This window comes from Moschus berezovskii, chromosome X, assembly GCF_049115385.1.
Source record: "Moschus berezovskii isolate FMDL1 chromosome X, NW_MosBer_1.0, whole genome shotgun sequence".
Lineage (NCBI taxonomy): Eukaryota > Metazoa > Chordata > Mammalia > Artiodactyla > Moschidae > Moschus > Moschus berezovskii.
Window position 1 is genome coordinate 106,120,925 of NC_142488.1, and position 21,176 is coordinate 106,142,100.

At 37.9% G+C, this 21,176-nt stretch overlaps 1 protein-coding gene across 3 annotated transcripts in view; it reads left to right on the forward strand.

Annotated features, from left to right (window-relative positions):
* PLS3 (plastin 3) overlaps positions 1–21,176 on the forward strand; it is a 101,452-nt gene that overhangs the window by 26,290 nt on the left and 53,986 nt on the right. For 2 of the 3 annotated variants that reach the window (XM_055437848.2, XM_055437849.2), the window contains exons 2-3: positions 15,110–15,194; positions 18,511–18,591. In XM_055437848.2, coding sequence (XP_055293823.1) covers positions 18,519–18,591 — 73 coding nt within the window. In that variant the 5' untranslated portion in view covers positions 15,110–15,194; positions 18,511–18,518. The remainder of the gene's footprint in view (positions 1–15,109; positions 15,195–18,510; positions 18,592–21,176) is intronic. The other variant, XM_055437850.2, reaches the window with a different exon arrangement.

The window sequence follows — 21,176 nt, forward strand, 5'->3', positions numbered from 1 at the left end:
TATTCCCAAACCAGTTCTTATTACCCATGGTAAAAACAGGTGCTGTTCACACATATAATCACACACATGCACAAACACAAACACCAATACCATCCCTCCACCAGCCCCGCACACCTGTGCATAACTCTTATGAGACATTTAGAAAATTATTGAAACTGGCCGAACTACTGATGGGATACAACAGTCTTAGGAAATGTCCTGGTATTTTACCAAGAAGTGCGTGCTCAGTTGCTCAGTTGTGTCCGACTCTTTCCTACTTCAGGGGATCTTCCTGACCCAGGGATCAAACCCACATCTCCTGCACTGGCAGGGAGATTCTTTACTACTGCACTATCTGGGAAGCCCCTTACTAAGTAGAAGACATCCGTTTTTAAAAGGAGTATCCATTCCTAGAAGTTTCATCGCAATATTTTGCTGTTGAAATGAATTCTATTATGTTATGATGCTGCTGCTGCTGCTAAGTCACTTCAGTTGTGTCCGACTCTGTGCAATCCCATAGATGGCAGCCCACCAGGCTCCCCTGTCCCTGGGATTCTCCAGGCAAGAACACTGGAGTGGGTTGCCATTTCCTTCTCCAATGCGTGAAAGTGAAAAGTGAAAGTGAAGTTGCTCTGTCGTGTCCGACTCTTAGCGACCCCATGGACTGCAGCCTACCAGGCTTCTCTATCCATGGGATTTTCCAGGCAAGAGTACTGGAGTGGGGTGCCATTGCCTTCTCTGATGAATAGACTTTAAAATTAGTGCTTGGGTGTTGACAGATTTCACTGTGATCAAAGATTAGCCTTAGAGTTCAGAAAGCTAGAAAGCATATACATTTCAGATGACCATGAAAGCGTAAGGCAAGGGATCTGTTTCTGGGTAGCATGATCATTGAAGAAGTTCATAGTACTTGGGACAGTGTTGTAAAGTGATAAGTGTTGCCAAAGAAAAGGTAAGGCAGGGAAAACCCAACATTGCTGGCCTGACGCTGATACTGTTTTCTTGGTGGAGGCAATTGCCTGTGCCCCAGTTTTCCTTGGAAAAGCCTGATAATATATACACGTATGCCCTTTCTTCCAGTTAGCTCAAGGCGCTTGAGCATAGCTTACTACCCCACATAATCCCTGACTGGCTGCAGGCAGCTAGAGCTATCCTTGTTTCACAGACAGTGAAACTGAGACACGGGAAAGTTGGAGAGGCTTCCTTTAGTGAGTCAGCAATGAAAACAGATGGAAAAACACGTCGTCTGGCTCTGACGCTCTATGCCTTCTGTTTTGGATTGTGTTGCCTTTTGATATTTTATGCAGTTTTTGTGATTGATGAAATAATTTGCTTGCATTAAGGAGACAAGAGTGTAATCTAGTGTCTATTAATGGTGGTTAGTGACGAGAACAGGAGTACCCTCTTGCCTCCTAATGTGATGTGTCCCAATCCTTTTTATAAGCGAGTATAACATGAATCGTCTCCTTATTCTGAGAATTCAATGTTATCTTAAAATATTTCACTTTGTTTTATATTATTTACAAAGGACTGGCGGATCTATTATCTCACCTTCATACTTGTTAAGTAGATAGAGCAGATGGTATTATGCATATAATATACTAGATAAATGATAACAGTGACTGCCACTTGCTGAGCACCTCCTGGAACCAGACCCTGTTATGTACTTATCTCATTTAATCATCATCAACACCCTTTGAAGTACATGGAATTAGCTCCACTTTTATAAATATGAACCTGGGGCTCAGAGAAGCTGAGTTGTGTGATCAAGGTCACACAGATTTCAAGTCTGTCTGATTCCTAAGACCCTGTTGCTCCCATTGCACTCCATTTCCTTTCAAGTGATTGACTTGCTCTATGTCGGTCTTAGACATGGTCTCCTGAACCTAGGTCAGTCCTCGTATTGATTTATTGTTGTCTCCCGTAAAGGGCAAGAACTCACAGTTCACCAGTTGCTTCATTAAGAATGTAACTGATTAGAATTGTTAGACCAGTTAAACAAATTTCAATAATAAGCATATAGCAGTTACCACATACCTAATTCATGGGGTCGTGGAGAGTCGGACACGACTGAGCAACTGAACTGAACTGAATATACCTAATGCTTACCATGTGCCAGGCTATGATCTAAAATTTGAACACACATTAAATCATTTAAGCATCACAACAATATACAAAGTTATTATTAAGTGACATAGTTACTATTATCATCCCTGGATGAGAAAACAGGCACAAGAGCTTAAGCAGTTTGCCCAAAGACAATGTAGAAAATTGTGGAGACAAGATTTGAACCAGTCTGGCTCCAGAACACTGAGCTACTCAACAGTACTGCCTCTCAATAGAAAATTCAGTTCAGCAAGTGCTAGCTTAGTTCCTATATGCTGTGCTGTGCTTAGTTGCTCAGTCAGGTCCGATTCTTTGCGACTCCATGGACTGCAGCCTGCCAGGCTCCCCTGTCCATGGGATTCTCCAGGCAAGAATACTAGAGTGGGTTGCCATGCCCTTCTCCAGGGGATCTTCCAGACCCAGGGATTGAACCCGTGTCTACTGCATTGCAGGTGGATTCTTTACCCTCTGAGCCACCAGGGAAATCCCTTCCTATATGCTAGGCTGGTAGAAAATACAATTCTTATACTTAATACATTACATTTTCAACAGCAAACAAGATGTAGATACTCATGGTAAATGCTCTGACATCTAGCATGTGGCGTGTAAGCCTTGTATGAAGACATGAATAAGTATGGCTCAAGATGAAAACAGAACGTTAAAGTGGTCTGGGACAGTTAATTTGCCTTTCTAAGTAATGTACTTTCCTATGGACGACTGACTTGGCCTCTGGGGGAGAAGCTGGTTCTATGTGTTCTAAAATAAGCAGGTTACTTGGCTAATGTTCAAACTTTAAATAGGTATGTGGGTTGCAGCTATTTGACCTGAACCAACTTAAAATTCCTTTGTGTTTTTGCATGGTTTCAGCAGAGCTGAAAAAATTCACTTTTCTCTAAATGTTGTGAAGTTCAAATTTATTAATACTTGGCAAAATACTGTGAGGCTGACAGGAAGGGGATTCATAAGTATTGTATCATTCCTTTGTCAGGGTATTCTTTCTCTAGCAGGAAGTGTTATGACTTGCTCTGTAAAGTTGCAGTTGTAAGAAGAATGTTGGGTTTCCAGATTGGCAGTTCTGGGCGTGGGAGGTTCCTTCTATTAGTACTGTGAGAAACAGGTTTGCTCTTGTCCCAGAAGGAGAACTATTTTAATATTTCATTAGGCTCTAACTTTTATAGTATGGAATATTGAAGCAGAAATTGAAACATCTGGAAATCCATATTATGTGTTTGGGTAGCTACACATTTGGAGATGCTTTCTAAATCTTATGCATTCAGATAGAAGCAAATTTGTTTTAAAAGAAAATTTTGAAGTTTAGAATCTACCTTTTCTAAATATATATGTATATTCTGTATTTTCTTTATTTGGGGAATATTTTAGGGACGTTTTACTTTTTAAAAATTGGTTTTGTAGGCACTTCACTGGCAATCCAGTGGTTAGGACTTTGTCTTCTAATGCAGGGGGTGCTGGTTCAATCCCTTCCTGGGGAGCTAAAGTCCCACATGTCTCATGGCCAAAAAACCAAAACATAAAACAGAGGCAATATTGTAACAAATTCAATACATGCTTTAAAAATGTTTTTAAAAGTTGGTTTTGTAATCCTAATTATATATCTGTATCTATCTAGTCAGATGCCCAAAGGTTTAAATGACAGATCCTTACTTGGAGGTGGGGCAAAAGGGGATGGAATTACAAATGCCTTTGAGCCCTGTTCAATGGTTTTTCAAAAATCTGTGACATAGAAGTTGAGGGCAGCTACCATGACAGAATACGACAAACAGTTGTCCGAGTGTTTATTCATACTTTCCAAAATACATTGAAAATCATTGGTGATGAGATTTTGCTGGTGTTAAATAACATGGTAATGATACTGATTTCTGATGCTCACAGACTCCACCAGGGTTTTCTATCACATCGTGGTCATATAAGCTTTATTTCTCTTATTTCAGAATAGCTGGTTATATAAATCTCGACTCTGAATCAAGAGTAACCTCTTAGTTGTTCTTACTACAACTCAAATGAAGTAAAAAGTTAAGAAACAAAAGAATCTAGTTTTCTCGATTAACAAGTACCTTATTTGAGAACATATAAGCAGAGTATGTTACACTACAGGAGGCAATTACAATGACTAATAGAATAAACTTTCAGCTTAGCTCAAAGTCTAAGCTGAAATTTTATCTCTAGTGATTCTGAGCTGTACATCACAATATTTTGTTTTGAATTAACTAGTCTGATCTTGCCTTGTGAGAGATATATATCTGAAGGTTGCCCTTGGCTGCAGTGTTAATTTTCATAGGAAAGGAGAATGGAAATACTCCTCAGGTATGAAGGTTAGTTAATTTCATTAGAAGCAGATATGTTTTTTCATAAATCATTCAGATATTTTTGGAAAGTGTCAAAGTTTACTTAGGCAGTGAGGAAGGTATTGGACCTTTAAAAAAAAGAATATGCTATTTCAATCCAAGGATTTAATAATTCTTAGCTTTGTAAAGATGGAGGAGAGATATAACTTTGTTGTGTCTTTGGGTTTGATACAGTATTCTTCATAACAGGAAGTGGGGGCTTTTTGAATATGATTAAGATGTACATTAAATGCGTACAACACTCTTGTCTGGCAAGAATTTAAAGAATGTCTTCAATATGACAATTGATTTGACTGTTTCTGTTGGAAAAATTATTAACTTATTTTTAAACTGTCATTGCTTAAACATCTTATGTTTTTTATTAAGACAAAAAGAGGAAAGGAAACTTTTACTTAAAATGGAAGTATCTGATATTCCTCCAGGAAATGACACAGGATTGGGCACTCTTTGGGGTTTAAGTGACTCATAAATATCGGTACTTGAAAAAAAGATCAATTAGAATCTAGCTTATGCTAGATTCTAGAATAGAAGAGAGTTATTTCCAGAAAGTGAACTCATTTAGTAGCTACGTAGGGTGAAATCATTCACTAGATGTCTGAGATTTGCTTTAAAATAATTCAGGGAAAAGAGAGGGGATGAGGGAGAGGGAGAGGGAGAGCACCCAGCTGAAGAGAGGACAGGTAAAGAGAATCAATGGGAAAATCCTGATAAATGTAGAATCTCGATGATAGGATTGTGGGTGTTGTACAATTTTCTCTTCTGTATATCATAATAAAAATTTTAAGTATAGCTTTAGTTTGCAGCAATTTACATCTATTTCTAAATGATACTTTTATCTGTAAATTGCAGGTTTGTCAAAACATGATGTGTATTATTGCAAAGGTGAAATGTGCTGCTTGATTGTCAAAATTGTTGCCAAGCAAAAACTGTTTCTGAAAGAAAAAAAAAAAAAACCTTTATGTTTGACTTTCAGTTAAACTCAAAGGACAGGTTGCAAACATCTTGAAGAGTTTTGTAGTATCTTGAAGTATTAAATAGGAGTAGACAGTTAAACCATGCTAACAGGCCAAGTGCATGTGAAGAATGTGGGCGCACTATTATGTCTCAAGTGTTTTGTTCCCAGCTTTCTTTACAGAGTGTGCATTTTTGAAACCACGCGAGACCACTATTTAGCCTGCATTATGTTTGTTCCCTTTCCCTACTTGCCAACATCAATTTATTCAACAAACATTTTGTAAGGGCTTATTGTGAGCCAAGATACAAAGTTAAATAAGATACCAGTCCTGCTTTCAAGGAACTCACAGCCTAGCAAGAGGAGATGGAGAAGCAGATGGTTATCACACACTGAGGAGGGTACCGGAATGCGGGAAGGGGAGTCACTGGTCAGCAACCAGAACCCCATGCTGTGTCTCCTTTAAAACAACATAGACACAACAGTTGAGGTGGTTTAATTGATTGTAGGTATTAGAGAAATAGGGAGAAGACTAAGATGACTCAGTTTAAGTCTGTGTGCCCCTGCCCCCATGCGTCACTGTGCAAATAACAGCCTCCTTGGCTCCCCTGCCCCTCTTAATAAACCCTCACCCTTCTCTCCTGCATCCGTGGGCCTTGTTCGAGCAGCATACACGCAGAAGATAGAAATCTCTTCTTCACATCAACTAGTAAGCTAATGTTTAAGTGTCCTTGACGTTTTTGGATCCAACCAAGGCAAAATTGCAGTTATATGCAGGCATTTACTTGGGGTTGGATACAAGGGAGAGTTAGCCTTCAGTCCCTGATAGAACCTTCCAAAGTTCATTGCTCAATTGATTTGGAATTTGAAATGTATTTTGTCATGTAAATAGTAGGTAAGATTTTTTAAGGTCACTTTACAAATGTCCCTGAAATGGTATGCTATGTCACCAAAATGATGTTTTCTGGGTTTGTTTTATTAGGATCTAAAGGAATTGTAGAAATATCGTTGCTGCTGCTGCTGCTGCTAAGTCACTTCAGTCGTGTCCGACTCTGTGTGACCCCATAGATGGAAGCCCACCAGGCTTCCCCGTCCCTGGGATTCTCCAGGCAAGAACACTGGAGTGGGTTGCCATTTCCTTCTCCAATGTGTGAAAGTGAAAAGTGAAAGTTAAGTCGCTCAGTCGTGTCTGACCCTTAGCGACCCCACGGACTGCAGCCTACCAGGTTCCTCCATCCATGGGATTTTCTAGGCAAGAGAACTGGAGTGGCTTGCCATTGCCTTCTCCGAATATCGTTGCTAAATGTATCCAAATCAGTCAGCTGCTTTATTCTCTAGTTCTGACTCCTGTACAGCCTAACAGCATATTTAAGTGTGTCCGTGCGTGTGCGTGCACCCTCAGTTGCTCATTCGTGTCTGAAGCTTTGGGACACTATGGACTGTAGCCCACCTGGTTCCTCTGTCCATGGAATTTTCCAGGCAAGAATACTGAAGTGGGTTGTCATTTCCTTCTCCAAGGGAACTTCCTGACCCAGGGATTGAACCTGTATCTCCTGCATTGGCAGGCAGATTCTTTACCACTGTGTTACTCAGAAAGTCCATATATAACAGTGCTTCATGGGAAAATACTATCTGTTTTATTGGGAGTTATCTAGCGATGTCCTCTTGTGTAGTTTTATCAATTTGTGGCTGAAATGTCAAGTAGAATTACCAGAAGATCTAGGCCATAAAAGCAACCTAGCTAGGCAAAGTATGCTCTACTTGTTGAATTTTGCTTTCATCATAGAAGCTTGTTCTCTACCTGACTGTAATGAGCAATTTTTAATAATGCTGAGGTGCTGGAATAACAGTAACATATTTCACCACTTATTCTGTCTGCTTTCACCTTTCCTAAACTTTCAGGGCTAGGAACCTGTGACTCAAAACAGGGAACCTGTGACACAGGTGAGACCATTTAGAGAGTAACTCAGTTGTGACTTTCAGAGCAACAGATGATTGAGAAAGATGATATAAACTCTTAAACTGCTATAGTTACTCCTTTACCAAGATTCCACTAAAGTTTTCTAAAAGGAAGCAAACAAAACTCCAAGCTGCAGTCACCTAGAGAAAATAAGCTATAAGGTTAAAAACTAATCACTAAAAAAAAAAAACTATGGGTACCACAGTGATGGCTCTTATGTGTTAAAAAAAAATCTTACACTCAAATCACACTGATACTTGAGTGTGTGCTTATGTTTATACTAAATTACTAGCACTGATACAATGAGAATAGTTGTTTATAGTATTAGCATATAAGAGGCTGAAATTCAGTTCAGTTCAGTCGCTCAGTTGTGTCCGACTCTCTGCGACCCCATGAATCACAGCACGCCAGGCCTCCCTGTCCATCACCAACTCCCGGAGTTCACTCAAACTCATGTCCACAGAGTCAGTGATGCCATCCAGCCATCTCATTCTCGGTCGTCCCCTTCTCCTCCCGCCCCCAACCTTGCGATATTAAATACAGGGAAGCAGAAACATGTCATATATAGGAATGAATGTGCCACAAGAGAAGATCAGCATTCTTGTCCTTATTTTTTAAAAGTCTGGGCTGTTTTTTGGTCAGTACCCACTTAACACCAATGTTTGGAAGAAAGAACTTTTAGAACGCTTTCCTATATAGTCCCTACTGAACCTGTTGCCGATAATCCGTATGTTTTACACAGTTACAGTTTTGGTGATTTCAGTTCAAGGATTTATTGAATCCCTTCTTTAAATAATGAAAATGAATTAGCATTAGCTAGAAGAGTCCCTATCTTCATTTTCTGGCAACTTTTTATATTTCTCAATATCATGGTCACATTTGTTAAAAGTTTTGTTTTTTTGGCTGCACCTGGCAGCATGTGTGATCTTAGTTCCCTAACCACGAGTCAAATCTACGCCCCCAGCAGTGGAAGTACAGAATCCTAACCACTGGACAACCAGTGAATTCCTGGTTAGGAATTTTAAAATTATCTCCCATAGGGTATAATAGGCATGTGCCTTCTTTCCATAAAGCACTGTGTAGCCTCTTCATTTTCATTTTTATAGTAAGAGTAGTTAATTACCTTCTCTCACACATACTCTTTTTTTTACATTTACTGCACAGCTCTGTTTTGGGCAAAGTCACCTAACTACCCTAATTTTTTGTTTCTTCCCTAATTTCAGTAATCATTGGATATTGGGAATACTGGGAATTAACACCACCCTCAAAACATTGCAGTCTGTTGGAATATGTTTTGAGGCATACTTCTGTACCAAGCATCCAGCAAAAGATTATCATTGTGGGAATATCCGAGAGGAAGATGAAGTTTAGATTCTGTTCTTGAGAAACAAACAATCTTGAAATAAGACATCAAAACAAGTAATTAGACAAGTGTTTGTGTGCTGATGGTGAAAGAATAGTCTTTGATGGGGGAAGGTTATTCTCTGACTAAGTTTGAGGATCTGTGTGAAGGAGGCAAATGAACTGAATCTAGTAGGATAATGGATGTCCCAGCCAGACTGTCCTCACCCACTTATATAACTATAGAAGGATGTCCGTGATTAAATTGCTGAATTTTGTGGCAACACTCTAAGTCCTGTGGGAGTTGAAGAGAAAGATCAGCAGGGGTGTGTAGTCACTGGGAAACATGGTTTGAGAGAGGATGAGGCTTCTGCTGAAACTTGAAGGATGAGTAGAATTTGGATAAGGAGATAAGAGGAATAAAGCGGAGGGCATTTTAAGTCTGAAAGATAGATACAGAGAGAGGGAGTTCTTACTAGGAGGGAGAGATAGAGGTAGTGGGGTCAGGATAAAACAGAAGGTACTGATGTAGGAGTTAGTAGGACATGTTCAGGAGGATGGTGCATGCTTGTGTGTGCTTAGTTGCTTCAGTTGTGTCCAACTCTCTGCGACCCTATGGACTGTAGCCTGCCAGGCTCCTCTGTCCATGACATTTTCCAGGTAAGAATACTGGAGTGGGTTGCCATTTCCTTTTCCATAGGAGAGTGGTAGTGATCAAAAAGCTAATTTTGAGTGTTGTTGAAAGGTTAAACTAGTTAGATGTGACTAGTAGGAATGCCAGAAGGCCCGGGTATAAAACTGACATGGTTAAAATGGTTGTAAATCCTAGATGTGGACCTTTTTTGATTCAAGGTACTTACTGAGAGGGTCCTACTATATATAGCAGAGGGAACTCTGCTCAGTGTTTCGTGGCAGCCCGGATGGGAGGAGTTTGGGGGAGAATGGATACATGTAAATGTATGGCTGAGTCCCTTTGCTGTCTGCCTGAAACTATCACACTAGTTAAATCGGCTATACCCCAATATAAAATAAAGTGTTTAAGAAGAAAATAAAAGATTTATTGAGAATACACTTGTGTCCCTGTGTTGTGCTAAGTGCTGTGGTGAATAAAGAGATGAGTAAGCTGTGTTACTACTTAAATAAGTTTATAGTCTTGTTGGGGAAATGAATTCATTCACTAAACTGTGGTTGAGAAAGCTATAATACAGCATAACAATTGAGAATGCTGACTTTGATGTCAGGTGGAGTTGGGTAGAGACCTAGGTCTCCCTCTCTTGAGCCATGTGACTGGGCAAGTTATTCAACTTCTGTAAGCCTGTTTGCTTTACTATAAAATGGAAATAACAGTATTATGTGGTTCACAGAGTTTGTTGAGAAATAACTTTACATAATGTATAGCACAGTATATTTAAATAATAAGTTCTCCATAAGTGTTATAAACTTACAATGCCATGTTATTATATTATCTTAATTATGATTATTACTTACTCTGTAGCCACTGTGAGAGGGGCTAGGAATATGAGGATGAAGGCGAAGCAGTCCCTTCCATCAAAAAGCTTTTATATAGTAGTATTAAATGTTATCCTTGTGTGACTGTATTTTCCCATTCAAAAATTGGTACATATGATCTGACAGTAAGATATTTAAAATTAGAAATTAGAGCTATCTGAAAGGATTCCTGCTGGCTGTAATAGAAGAAAACATACAGTTCTGTGAGAGTCCTGGGAAAAGAGAGTTTTTCCCTCAGGTGGGGACCATCCAAAGAGGCTTTCTCAAAGATTCTTCTGAAGAGTAGATGGGAGAGTAGATGCCCTGATTGGGGCAGAGGTTATCTTTATAGAGTGTGATTCCAGGGTGTGCAGTGCATGTAATGGGAAGAAGCATTGGAAAGATAGACAGGTATCAATACAGAAAAGTGTGTAGGGTTCTTGGATGTTGTGCCAAAAAGTTGGGACTTGCTTTCATAGGGAATATATCTTAGATCTGCTCTTCAGGAAGTTAGCAGCATAAAGATTACATCGGAGGGAGATAGGACTGTAGACAGACCAAAAGGTCTTTAGAAAAAGCTAGACATGAAGTGATAAAGGGCTATGATAATCCAAAGGGCTTAGTGATTTACCTCAATCTCCCTGTGTTTCTTGTGACCAAACTTCTTGAATTTGTAAACCTGGAGATTGAGGAAAGTTGAAAAGGAGACTGAATTTGACAGCAGAGGTGTTCGAAAAAGGGAGAAATAGCATGGAAAGTTCAAATGTAGACACTTAGACTTTCCTGACTGGGATTTTCCTCTCTGACCTTCCTTCTCCCTTGGCCAGAAGGTCAAGTACAGATTTTGAGTCTCAGCCTTCTAAATTAGACCCTGACTTTCTGCTCCAACTGGGTTTGTCACAGACCCTAGGCACAGTGCTCCAACCACACTGTCTTTCTCTAGTGCCAGAATATCATCTTCTCTGTGCCTAGAGTGCCTTTACCAGTGATATCTGTCTGAGGATGTCCTCCTTACGTTTTAAGATAAAGTTCAAAAGTCACCTTCTCTGGAAAACTTTTCCTGAAGCCCATCACTGTCACCCCACCACTCAGTGAATAGCATGATGGCATTAATACTATGTCTTTGTTTTCCATCTTTGTCCCCTCTGGACAGTAAGTCTTCGAGAGGAGACTTTGGATCCTAAATCTCTGTATATGCAGCACCCAACACAGAGTGTGGTACATATTAAACATTCACTTAAGGCTTGAATATAAATGAATAAGTTGGGTGAGTATGATACACATTCAAGTTGAAATCTTCTCAAGTCATTTGGAAACATGTCACTAGAGCTTGAGTAATCAGAGTGAGAGTGGGTGAGCTTTAACACAGAGGGTTGCATGCCCATCTGACCTGGAGACTAGTGCTGTTGACTTACCAGCTAGGGAGGAGGCAGGGTGGCAGTTTCTGTTGGTACAGTTAGGTATGTGAAGTGTGGGTGTTCTGAAGCATTGCCTGTTTTGGACAGAGGAAGGTGACAAATACACAAATACAAATCATGTATTCTTCCATGTTTTATCCACCTTCTCGTCTTCATGATTTGAACTTAATCAGCTTAACTGTGTGTGACCAAATAGCTGATTTTAAGTCATCAGCCTCACTTTCTCAATTCTGTTTACTTGCTAGTGGCTGATGAATAGCCCCTGCTTTTATCTTTCAGTTCCTTTCAATTTCAAGAAAAAAATACAAAATTCATCATCAACTCTTGATTGTCCATGGTTGATTTTCCCATTGTGTGTGCCCTGCTTCCTGAGCCACAGTTGGTTGTGATTGACACAGATTAGTAAATTTAGTCTTCTGCATTCCTAAAGTGAATCGCTTTAGGGGATGAAAACAGGCACTCTCCCCCCACACACACAACCCCCGCCGCCTCCACCCCTCATCAAATGCCTTTCAGAATTTGAGTAATTGTTTCAGGTAGTTAGTTGTAGGTACACCTTTCTCAGCAAAGATTTGTATTCAGGGTTTAAGTATAGTTAAATGAGCCAGTGGAGTGGTTTCGTAATTGCTGTATTGTTAGTCAAACGCTGTAATTAGGGATGACTTCATAGGCATAAGATTCCTCTATGGGTGACGCCCTGAATTCAAACTCAGTTGTATACCATATCCTTTTTTATGAAAAAACAAACAAACAAAGCTTTGTTTGCTTTTGTTTCATTCCCTTATTTAAAAATCTGTTTTCCTGTCTCTTGATGTTTAGGGAGAGAGAAGGTTTGCTTTTTTCCTGCTGTTTTCCCTTTATAGAAAAGGCCAGCACTGGAGCTAGGGAGGAAAACAGAATTGGGGACAAAATGCTCTGCAGATGACAGAATTCAGAAAAATGGAGAGACTTTGGAAGCTTTTATTTTTGATTGGCATTTCATTTGGCTAAATTTAAATGGAGGGAAAATATATATATATATTTCTTTCTTTTCTTTAATATCAGTGCCTGCTCTCTCTCCATATAAAGTTCATTTTTTTGTGGGAAGACAGACCGGGGAAAAGGACACATTTCAACATATTTCAACAGTCACTTTCTTTTTGCCTACCAATCACATACTGTGAGATTTTATTAAGCAATAATATTTACTTTTTACCTCTTCACCTTTCATTTTTCATTGCTCACAGAAAAAAAAAACTGCAAAGTAGGAAGAATGTGACAGTATTGACAAGCTGTTAACTATTTTTTAAGTGGTCCTAATATAAAGTTAAAATTGGATTAAAAAAACAAAAACTCTCCTGACCATTCTTCAAGTTGCGTTTAGAAACTGGCCTTACGCAGAAGCCAAATTGACTCATGGGTAAAAAGTGGCTGACAAATTTTCATTAGTCCCAGCCTTCTTAAATTACTCTGACTTAAAGGCTTATAGTTTTTATATATGAAGGAGATCTATCATACTCTGCAGTTGATAATTATAGGGCAAAAGACATAACTTTTCATATATTTTATTTAAAAGGTTCTTAGTAGAACTCATGGCTTATATTTATACATAGCCTCTTAATTACTTAGGCATTGATTTGTTTCTCTTTTTCTTTCATTAAGGATTTGAAGTTGCTGTATAATGTTTTATGGTTTATAGTGTGCCTTCACATGCCATCTTTAATCTTCATCAGGACCCTAGCGAAGTAGTTATTATGGCTATTTTCAAAGGAGGAAACTGAGGCTTAGAAAGATTAAATAAACTCACTCATAGACATACTGCTAGGAGGTCGCAGAGCCGGGACACTGATTGATGTCTTCTGATTCCACATCTCTCAGTCTTCCTGTGTTAACATATTACATCCTTCGGTGGGGAACAACAGTTTGCTGCAAGGATTCAGGATTCATTCAAGGTGTTTATGGGGCAATAATCATCTGTTTTGCTTCCTAAACTCCAATCTGGGATGTTTTACTTATTTTGAGAGAAAGAGTACAATGAATGCCCTGTAAAGAGGATAGAGCTTTCAGTAATTTTAATTTGTACAGTTTCTAAAAATCTGATGTTCCTTGCAGTCTTCCCTAAATTATTTAAATATGGTATTTTCTTCCAGGATAGTACTTAATTGCTGGATTCCATCAAGTACCCATAAGTAATCTTAAGGACAAACCTTTTTTTATTCATAGTGGTAAAAAAATCTGCATTAAATAGCTAATTTAAATATTATGATTTTTGTCAACTGAGGTGTATATTGTGAGACTTTTAAACTTTACATTGGATTTCTTAGTTTTAGTTCAGGTGCTTCAGGGGAGCATTTATTTATTTACTTTCAAATAATTATAAATAAACAAAATGGAGTTTATTTAAGTGGGAGACTCCTAAATTAAACTATGTTGTTACCCTGAACTAAACAAATATTCTTTGGGTAATATATAGGTGTTACAGTTCTTTTAATTCTTAGTTGTGCCTTTTCTTGACTTCTGTAGCTGAAAAATCTGAGCTATCAGTGTAAAGGGGGTCACTTTAGGCTTTCATGATGGTATTCAGACAGGAATAAGAAATTAGGAAACTTCAAAGTGTATTTTGGGTTTTTTTAAGTGATGTGTTTTATTAATTTTTTTAAGTAAGCGTGTGCCTTGAAATCATTTCTATGAGATGTATGTATATCCTAATTTTGCAGGATGAACAAAAGTGCTACATTCTTGGCCTGCTTGAGATGAAATTAATAATCCTTAAAGTCTTCAGAGTCTTTCCCCCATCTCTACCTTTTATTGCAACCACTAATTCACTTTGTGTCAAATTATAATTATCTACATCTTTGTCTTCCCCAGATTGTAAATTCTTTGAAGGCAGGAACTAGACATCTAACAGAGGCCTGGGTAAAATTGTGTGAGGATAGAAATGCATATGTGTTGAGGGAGGGGTGTAAAGAAGAGGGAAGTGATTTCTACCCTGTTAGCCCTGCTGCCTGCAAAGGGGAGAACTGGGAGAGAAGGACTGATTCAGAACCCACTGGTTAGCCATAATGAAAGATACTGCAGGTTGGGGTTGTGGGTGGGTAAGGGGTGGGTAGGAGGTAAATGTCCACAACCACTTTTGCCTAATTTTCTAGATTATTATTGACTCACAAATTGCCCAAACTAGATGGAAACTTTAGAAATAAAGGAGAGGCCACATGTTTTCAATTTTCTGAGACAGTCTCACTTTCAAACTTTCTGTGCCATTGTTCTGTGTGATGTCATTACTAGAGAGGGGCAATTATTTCACATTGAAAACATGATTACTTAAAATATGTGTAAAGAAAATTAGAGTGAAACCTGTATTTTGGTAATCAGAAGTGTTGAACATCATATTAGTAAAGTATAGATATTTTTAAAAGTACCATCAGCAGGTTGCAGGCTAACTTAAGCAAAATCATTTTTTACTCTCCAAATCTTGAAAATGACTGCCTTCATATCCAACTGAAGATCTTTCTTTACCCTATAGATCCTGAGACTGCTCTGAAAGGTGTTTTTTACACAGCTTATCTACTGAGAAGTTTTCCATCTTTAGTGACATTTTAACACTAGAGGTAAGAAAAGTTTTATGAACAGACAAGTTTTTGAAAAGTCTGCTTTTATTTAATTTTTAAAAAATATGAGTCATTATAAGTGTGTGTTGTATTAGGGTGGAAACAGCAAATAGTATCATATGGTCATTTTAAATCTTTGCAGGGATTTGAGAAGCCTGAGTTTGAATTCTAAAAGGAGAAATAATTCTATTTACCTCCAAAGGCTGTTATGAGGGTTCAGAGAATTAGTAGGAATATGAATTTATCTGATGTAGGGCTTGGCACATAGTTGTTGAATGGATAAATTTATGAAAGTACTGTTTTGTTGAGTCCCTTACTACATGACTGGGACTGTGGTTAGTTCTAGAAGTGACAATGATGGGTGTGCAAAAGACAGATGTGGTCCACTATCTTTTGAGCTCTTCTGTATTAAATATTAGGCATCACGGCAAACAGAAGAGTTGGCAAGTAATATTTTAACTTTTAATAAAAATGCTTAAAAGAGATAAATATAAGATCTCAAATTTTCTTTTCATATAGTTTTTGAACGTTAACAGGCAACACATTTAGGGCAGTGAAACTATCCTGTATGATACTATAATGGTATCCATTTTGTATATACAAAATGCATAGTATGTACAAAACCAATAGTGAGCCTAATGTAAACTGTTGATTTAGGTGACAATGATGTGTCAAAGAAGGTTCATCAGTTGTAACAAATGTATCACTGATGAAGGATGTTCATAATGAGGGAGGCTGTGAGGGCAGGGGGTATATGGAAACTAAATTCTCTGCTTTTTGCTCAGTTCTGCTAAAAAGTAAATTTCTTTAAAAAGATTGTGTATGTGAAAGTCACTCAGTCATGTCCAACTCTTTGCGACCCCATGGACTGTAGCTTGCCAGGCTCCTCTGTCCATGGAATTCTCTGGGCAAGAATACTGGAGTGGGTTGCCATTTCCTTCTCCAGGAGTTAAAAAGATTAAATGAGAAAAAAAATAAAAAGGCAACAAATAATCATGTGCATTTCCTTCTGTCTAGAAGTTGTTAATAGGTTTGTATGTGGGGGTTTTCCATTGTAGTACAGACCTCCTTTCTCTATTGCAGGAATCAGTCAAGATTTTCTGTAAAGGTCCCCTCATAAATATTGTACACCAAGAGGCAAAATAAGATTATTATATTATTAATGTCAAGGATTTAAATATTGTTTCCACAAATTTTTACTGACAAAATTCAGAAAATAATAACTATTTCAGTACTTTTTTTGGTACTACAACTGTACTGATGAGAAAAAATGGAATTCTTTTGTTTTTTTTTCAGGGATAACATTTCATTTTATTGAAGTTCAAACATTTGACAGCAGATGTTTATCTGAAAAAACCATACAGATGGTTGGGGCCATACAGAAATAAGCAGTGGTCCAGATTGGGCCCACAGACCATAGTTTGCTGAGCCCTGTTTGTTGGTCAAATAGGTAAAATAGGGCCAAATCAGGAAGAGTATAAGCTCAAATAATATGAATAAGTTGTATACACAAAGATGTGTTGATAAGCATGTTCTTGTGTGTGTTTCTGTATCAAACCCCAAAATAATTTGTATTAGTTGATTCATTCTTTAATAGGGATGATTGGTAGCTGTTGCTGCTGCTGCTAAGTCACTTCAGTTGTGTCTGACTCTGTGCGACCCCATAGACGGCAGCCCACCAGGTTCCGCCATCCCTGGGATTCTCCAGGCAAGAACACTGGAGTGGATTGCCATTTTCCTTCTCCAGTGTGTGAAAGTGAAAAGTGAAAGTGAAGTCGCTCAGTCTTGTCCGACTAGTAGCGACCCAATGGACTGTATCCCACCAGACTTCTCTGTCCATGGGATTTTCTAGGCAAGAGTACTGGAGTGGCTTGCCATTGCCTTCTCCGTGGTAGCTGTTAGTATGCTCCTATTTGAACATAAGGTTTTCCACAGTGAATGACTTTTAAATGACTTAAGGGGAAAAAATGGTAACTATGTGAGGTAATAGATGAGTTAACTTACCTTATTGTGGTTAAGTTACTATATATTTCACAGTATATGTATATATCAAGTTGTTATGGTGTACAGCTTAAACTTACACAATATTATGTCACATATCTCAATGAAGATGGAAAAAATGGAACTAGCCAGTAAGATAGATAGATGTTAATTGAAAAAGTTATTTTTTAAAACATTTATTTATTTATTGGTCACGCCATGTGGCATACGGGATCTTATTTCCACCTCCGGGGATTGAACCTGTGTCCTTTGCAGTGGAAGCACAGAGACCTAACCACTGGACCACAGGGAAGTCCTAAAAAAGTTATATTTTACTTGAATCTTTAGTCACATAATTTTGACTTCGTTTTGGCTCATATAAACAAGGATCTATCATTGCTTGCTACCTTGCCCCTTCTTTACATTCTTTGAGTGCAGCATAAGACTTTATCCTTGAAAGGAAGATTGAGAAGTATTTTTGTCTGAGGAGCTTTTGACCAATGATAATTTCTCATTTGTTTTCTTCATTATGGCTGTAGCTAGAAATAAGGGTTAATTTAGATAGTTCCAGTAGTTTGCATTTCTGTCTAAATTATCCCTACAATGAGAGTTTACAGGATTGCTTATAATATATTCATCACAAATTTTTTTGTTTTAAGTTTTTTTCTTCCAGTTTTATAGATACAATTGACATACAGCATTGTAGAAGTTTAAGGTGAACAGCAAAATGATTTATATACATCATGAAAGGATTGTTACAATAAATTTAGTAAACATGCATTCTCTCATATAGATACAAAATAAAAGAAAAAAATGTTTTTCCTTTTGATGAGAACTCTTAGGATTTGCTCTCTTAACAACTTTCACATTATAGTTATCATGTTGTACATTACATCCTTTAGTACTTATAACTGGGAGTTTATACCTTTTAACTGCCTTCATCCAATTCCCTATCCTCTGGTAACCCCCTGTGTCTTGTAACCACCAATCTCTTTTCCTGTCAGTTTGTTTTTGAAGTATAATTGATTCAAAATACTGTTAGTTCTTGTTACTTAACATAGTGATTTGATATTTCTGTACATTCCAAACTGATCATCTGGGTAAGTCTAATTTTAATTATGTCACCACACAAAGATATTAGTTATTTACTATATTTCCCACACTGTACATTTCATACCTGTGACTCAGTTATTTTTCAATTTATAATTGGAAGTTTGTACCTCTTCACCTTCCTCACTTCTTTCCTCCCCTTCTCCCTTCCCGTCCTGCATCTACCTGTTTGTTCTCTTTATCTGTGACTGTTTTCAAGTCTTAAACCTTTTTGGTTTCTCTTTAGATCTTTAAATGGATGAGATGGCTACCACTCAGATTTCCAAAGATGAGCTTGATGAACTCAAAGAGGCCTTTGCAAAAGTTGGTGAGTTGTTTTTTTGTAGGGTAACTATGGTAAAGCAGTGTTTATTTGGCACTAATCAAAGTTATTTCTCTGAAAAATTATGTGAATGGTTAATCAGGAAACTAGTTAAAATCAATGGAATAAAGTTCTAGAAGCCACACTTTAAACTGTGTCATTGCTAATTATAGCCAATATCTAATATGGTGAAAGGTTTTTAGTCCAGGGTCCCAGTCTTTAACTGGGGGCTGCTGTGGCTCCTGAAATTTGTAGACAAACTTTGTTTCACCATATTTTTCTGAGGAGAGGATTTGAAGCTTTCACTATATTCTCAAAGAGCCAACTGACCCCCCAAAATGTTAAGAACCATTAGATGATGTTGTACATGTGTGCGTGTGCATGCTCAGTCATGCAGTTGTGTCTGACTCTTTGCAACCCCATGGGCTATAGCCCACCAGTCTCCTCTGCCCATGTAATTTTCCAGGCAATAATACTGGTGTGGGTTATCATTTCCTACTACAAGTGATCTTCCTGACCCACCTGGGAAGCTAGGATGATAGTTTATTTTTAATTAACATGGCTTTACTGCCTTTTTCATGGGTGTATTGTGCCTTTGGATAATGCACACTGTTCTACCTTCTTGAATTAGCATATGTATAAGATGGGAAGGATTAGCATACCATTTGGCTTATCCTTTAACGTCATATAACATGTCTTCAAATTTAGCAGCTATGGAAGCAATTTATAGTATTTACATTCCATTATTTCAGTGCTCAGGTCAAGTCAGTGAAGATAATGAGAAAACAGGGTAAGATCTGATTATTGATGTGTGTACTCAACAGGTGCTTTCAGAGGGAGAGTATTACTGTTTGATATCTTCTTGATTAAAGGGTATGAAGTTAAATCATAATGATTTGTTATTTAAACCAGAATCTAATCTTTGACCTGTGTTGGAAACTCCATTAGTGAAAAGTAAGGAAATACACATCTCTTGTTGTTGTTCAGTTGCTCAGTCATGTTCGACTCTTTGTGACCCCATGGACTGCATCACTCCAGGCTTCCTTGTCCTTCACTATCTCCTGGAATATGCTCAAACTCATGTCCATTGAATCGGTGATGCCATCCAACCATCTCATCCTCTGTCACCCGCTTCTCCTCTTGCCTTCAATCTTTCCCAGCATCACGGCCTTTTCCAATGAGTCAGCTCTTTGCATCAGGTGGCCAAAGTACTGGAGCTTCAACTTCAGCATTAGTCCTTCCAATGAATATTCAGGGTTGATTTCCTTTAGGACTGACTGGTTTGATCTCCTTGCTATGTCCCCATATATTTGTGAGTATGTTTATGAAGGCATTTGGTAATAACAACATGCCTTGGGAAAGGTAATGACACCCCCCACACCCCAACAGCCAGAGTGACTATTCATAATCCCATCAGAATTCTAACTAGGAAAAAATAGTCCTGAATCTTTAACATGACTATGTGTGTGTATGAAAAAAAAGACAGGTAACTTGCCATAGATACCACTTACTGGACTACTTAATGTACTACTCAGTTTAATAGATTGATTATGGAAAACAGCAGGGGGATTCTTGGCTGCAAGACTGTTTAAATCACATTATTCTGTAGAAATTTTTTTTATCATTGTTTCCTTTGAACTTTCTGTTTTATTTTTATTCATCTTCAGTGTTGGGGACAGCCTAATTTTTTTTTTTTGGTTATCCATTTTATTTTTTGAATTTATTTTTAATTGGAGGATAATTGCTTTACAATATTGTGTTGGTTTCTGCCTAATTTGTTTTTTTATTGTTAGAATTTTGGTGTGGGTACCTTATTATTGCTATTACTTAATCTTCAAGGCCTCAAATCAATATTTACTGTTGAATACAGGCTTTGTTCTCATGTGCAGCATCTTAGAAATATTGGAGTGAAATATTTTTAAAAAATTAAAGTTAATTCAAATACTATTTACCTGATGGCACTGGAATAGTTTTGTCAGTAAAACAACTTAATTGCTTTTTTAAAGCTTAATGATATAAAAAGGGTTGACCAATTGTCTCCAAGGAGGAAATGAAGCTAAACTGGGCTAATGAGGGATCAATTAGAGCTTGGACTGCAAGAAAGGGTCATTGTGGAACTACTGTCTTACTTTAAACCATATATATTGGAGGGTTTAGGGTAGGCAAAGACCTTCTCAAAGCTGAGAGACTGGACCATGTGTCTTACTGAAGCCTTACCAGGCATGCATTCCTGTGATATGTAGACCCTTATCACTCTGTATGCTATAAACAGGAATTCTGGGGTTCAAAATTTCTACCTGTTCCACACAGTATTCTTTGTATTCCCCCTCAATATCTAGCTCACTGTTGTACACGTTTAGTTTTCAATACACAAATAATTGAATTCTAAGGAATTATACATAGTCTCTTCATGTACCAAGACTTTGTCACAAAGGGTCTTTGTTATGAAGATTTTCATCGTGGCAGAATTTACTGCCGAAGGATTTGGCCATTACAGTGTAACACATAAAATTTGTATTTTTCAGCATATTAAACGCTGTGTATGGTCTTTCAGAAAAGTGTTTAAAGACCCAGTTGAATCTAGATTATCC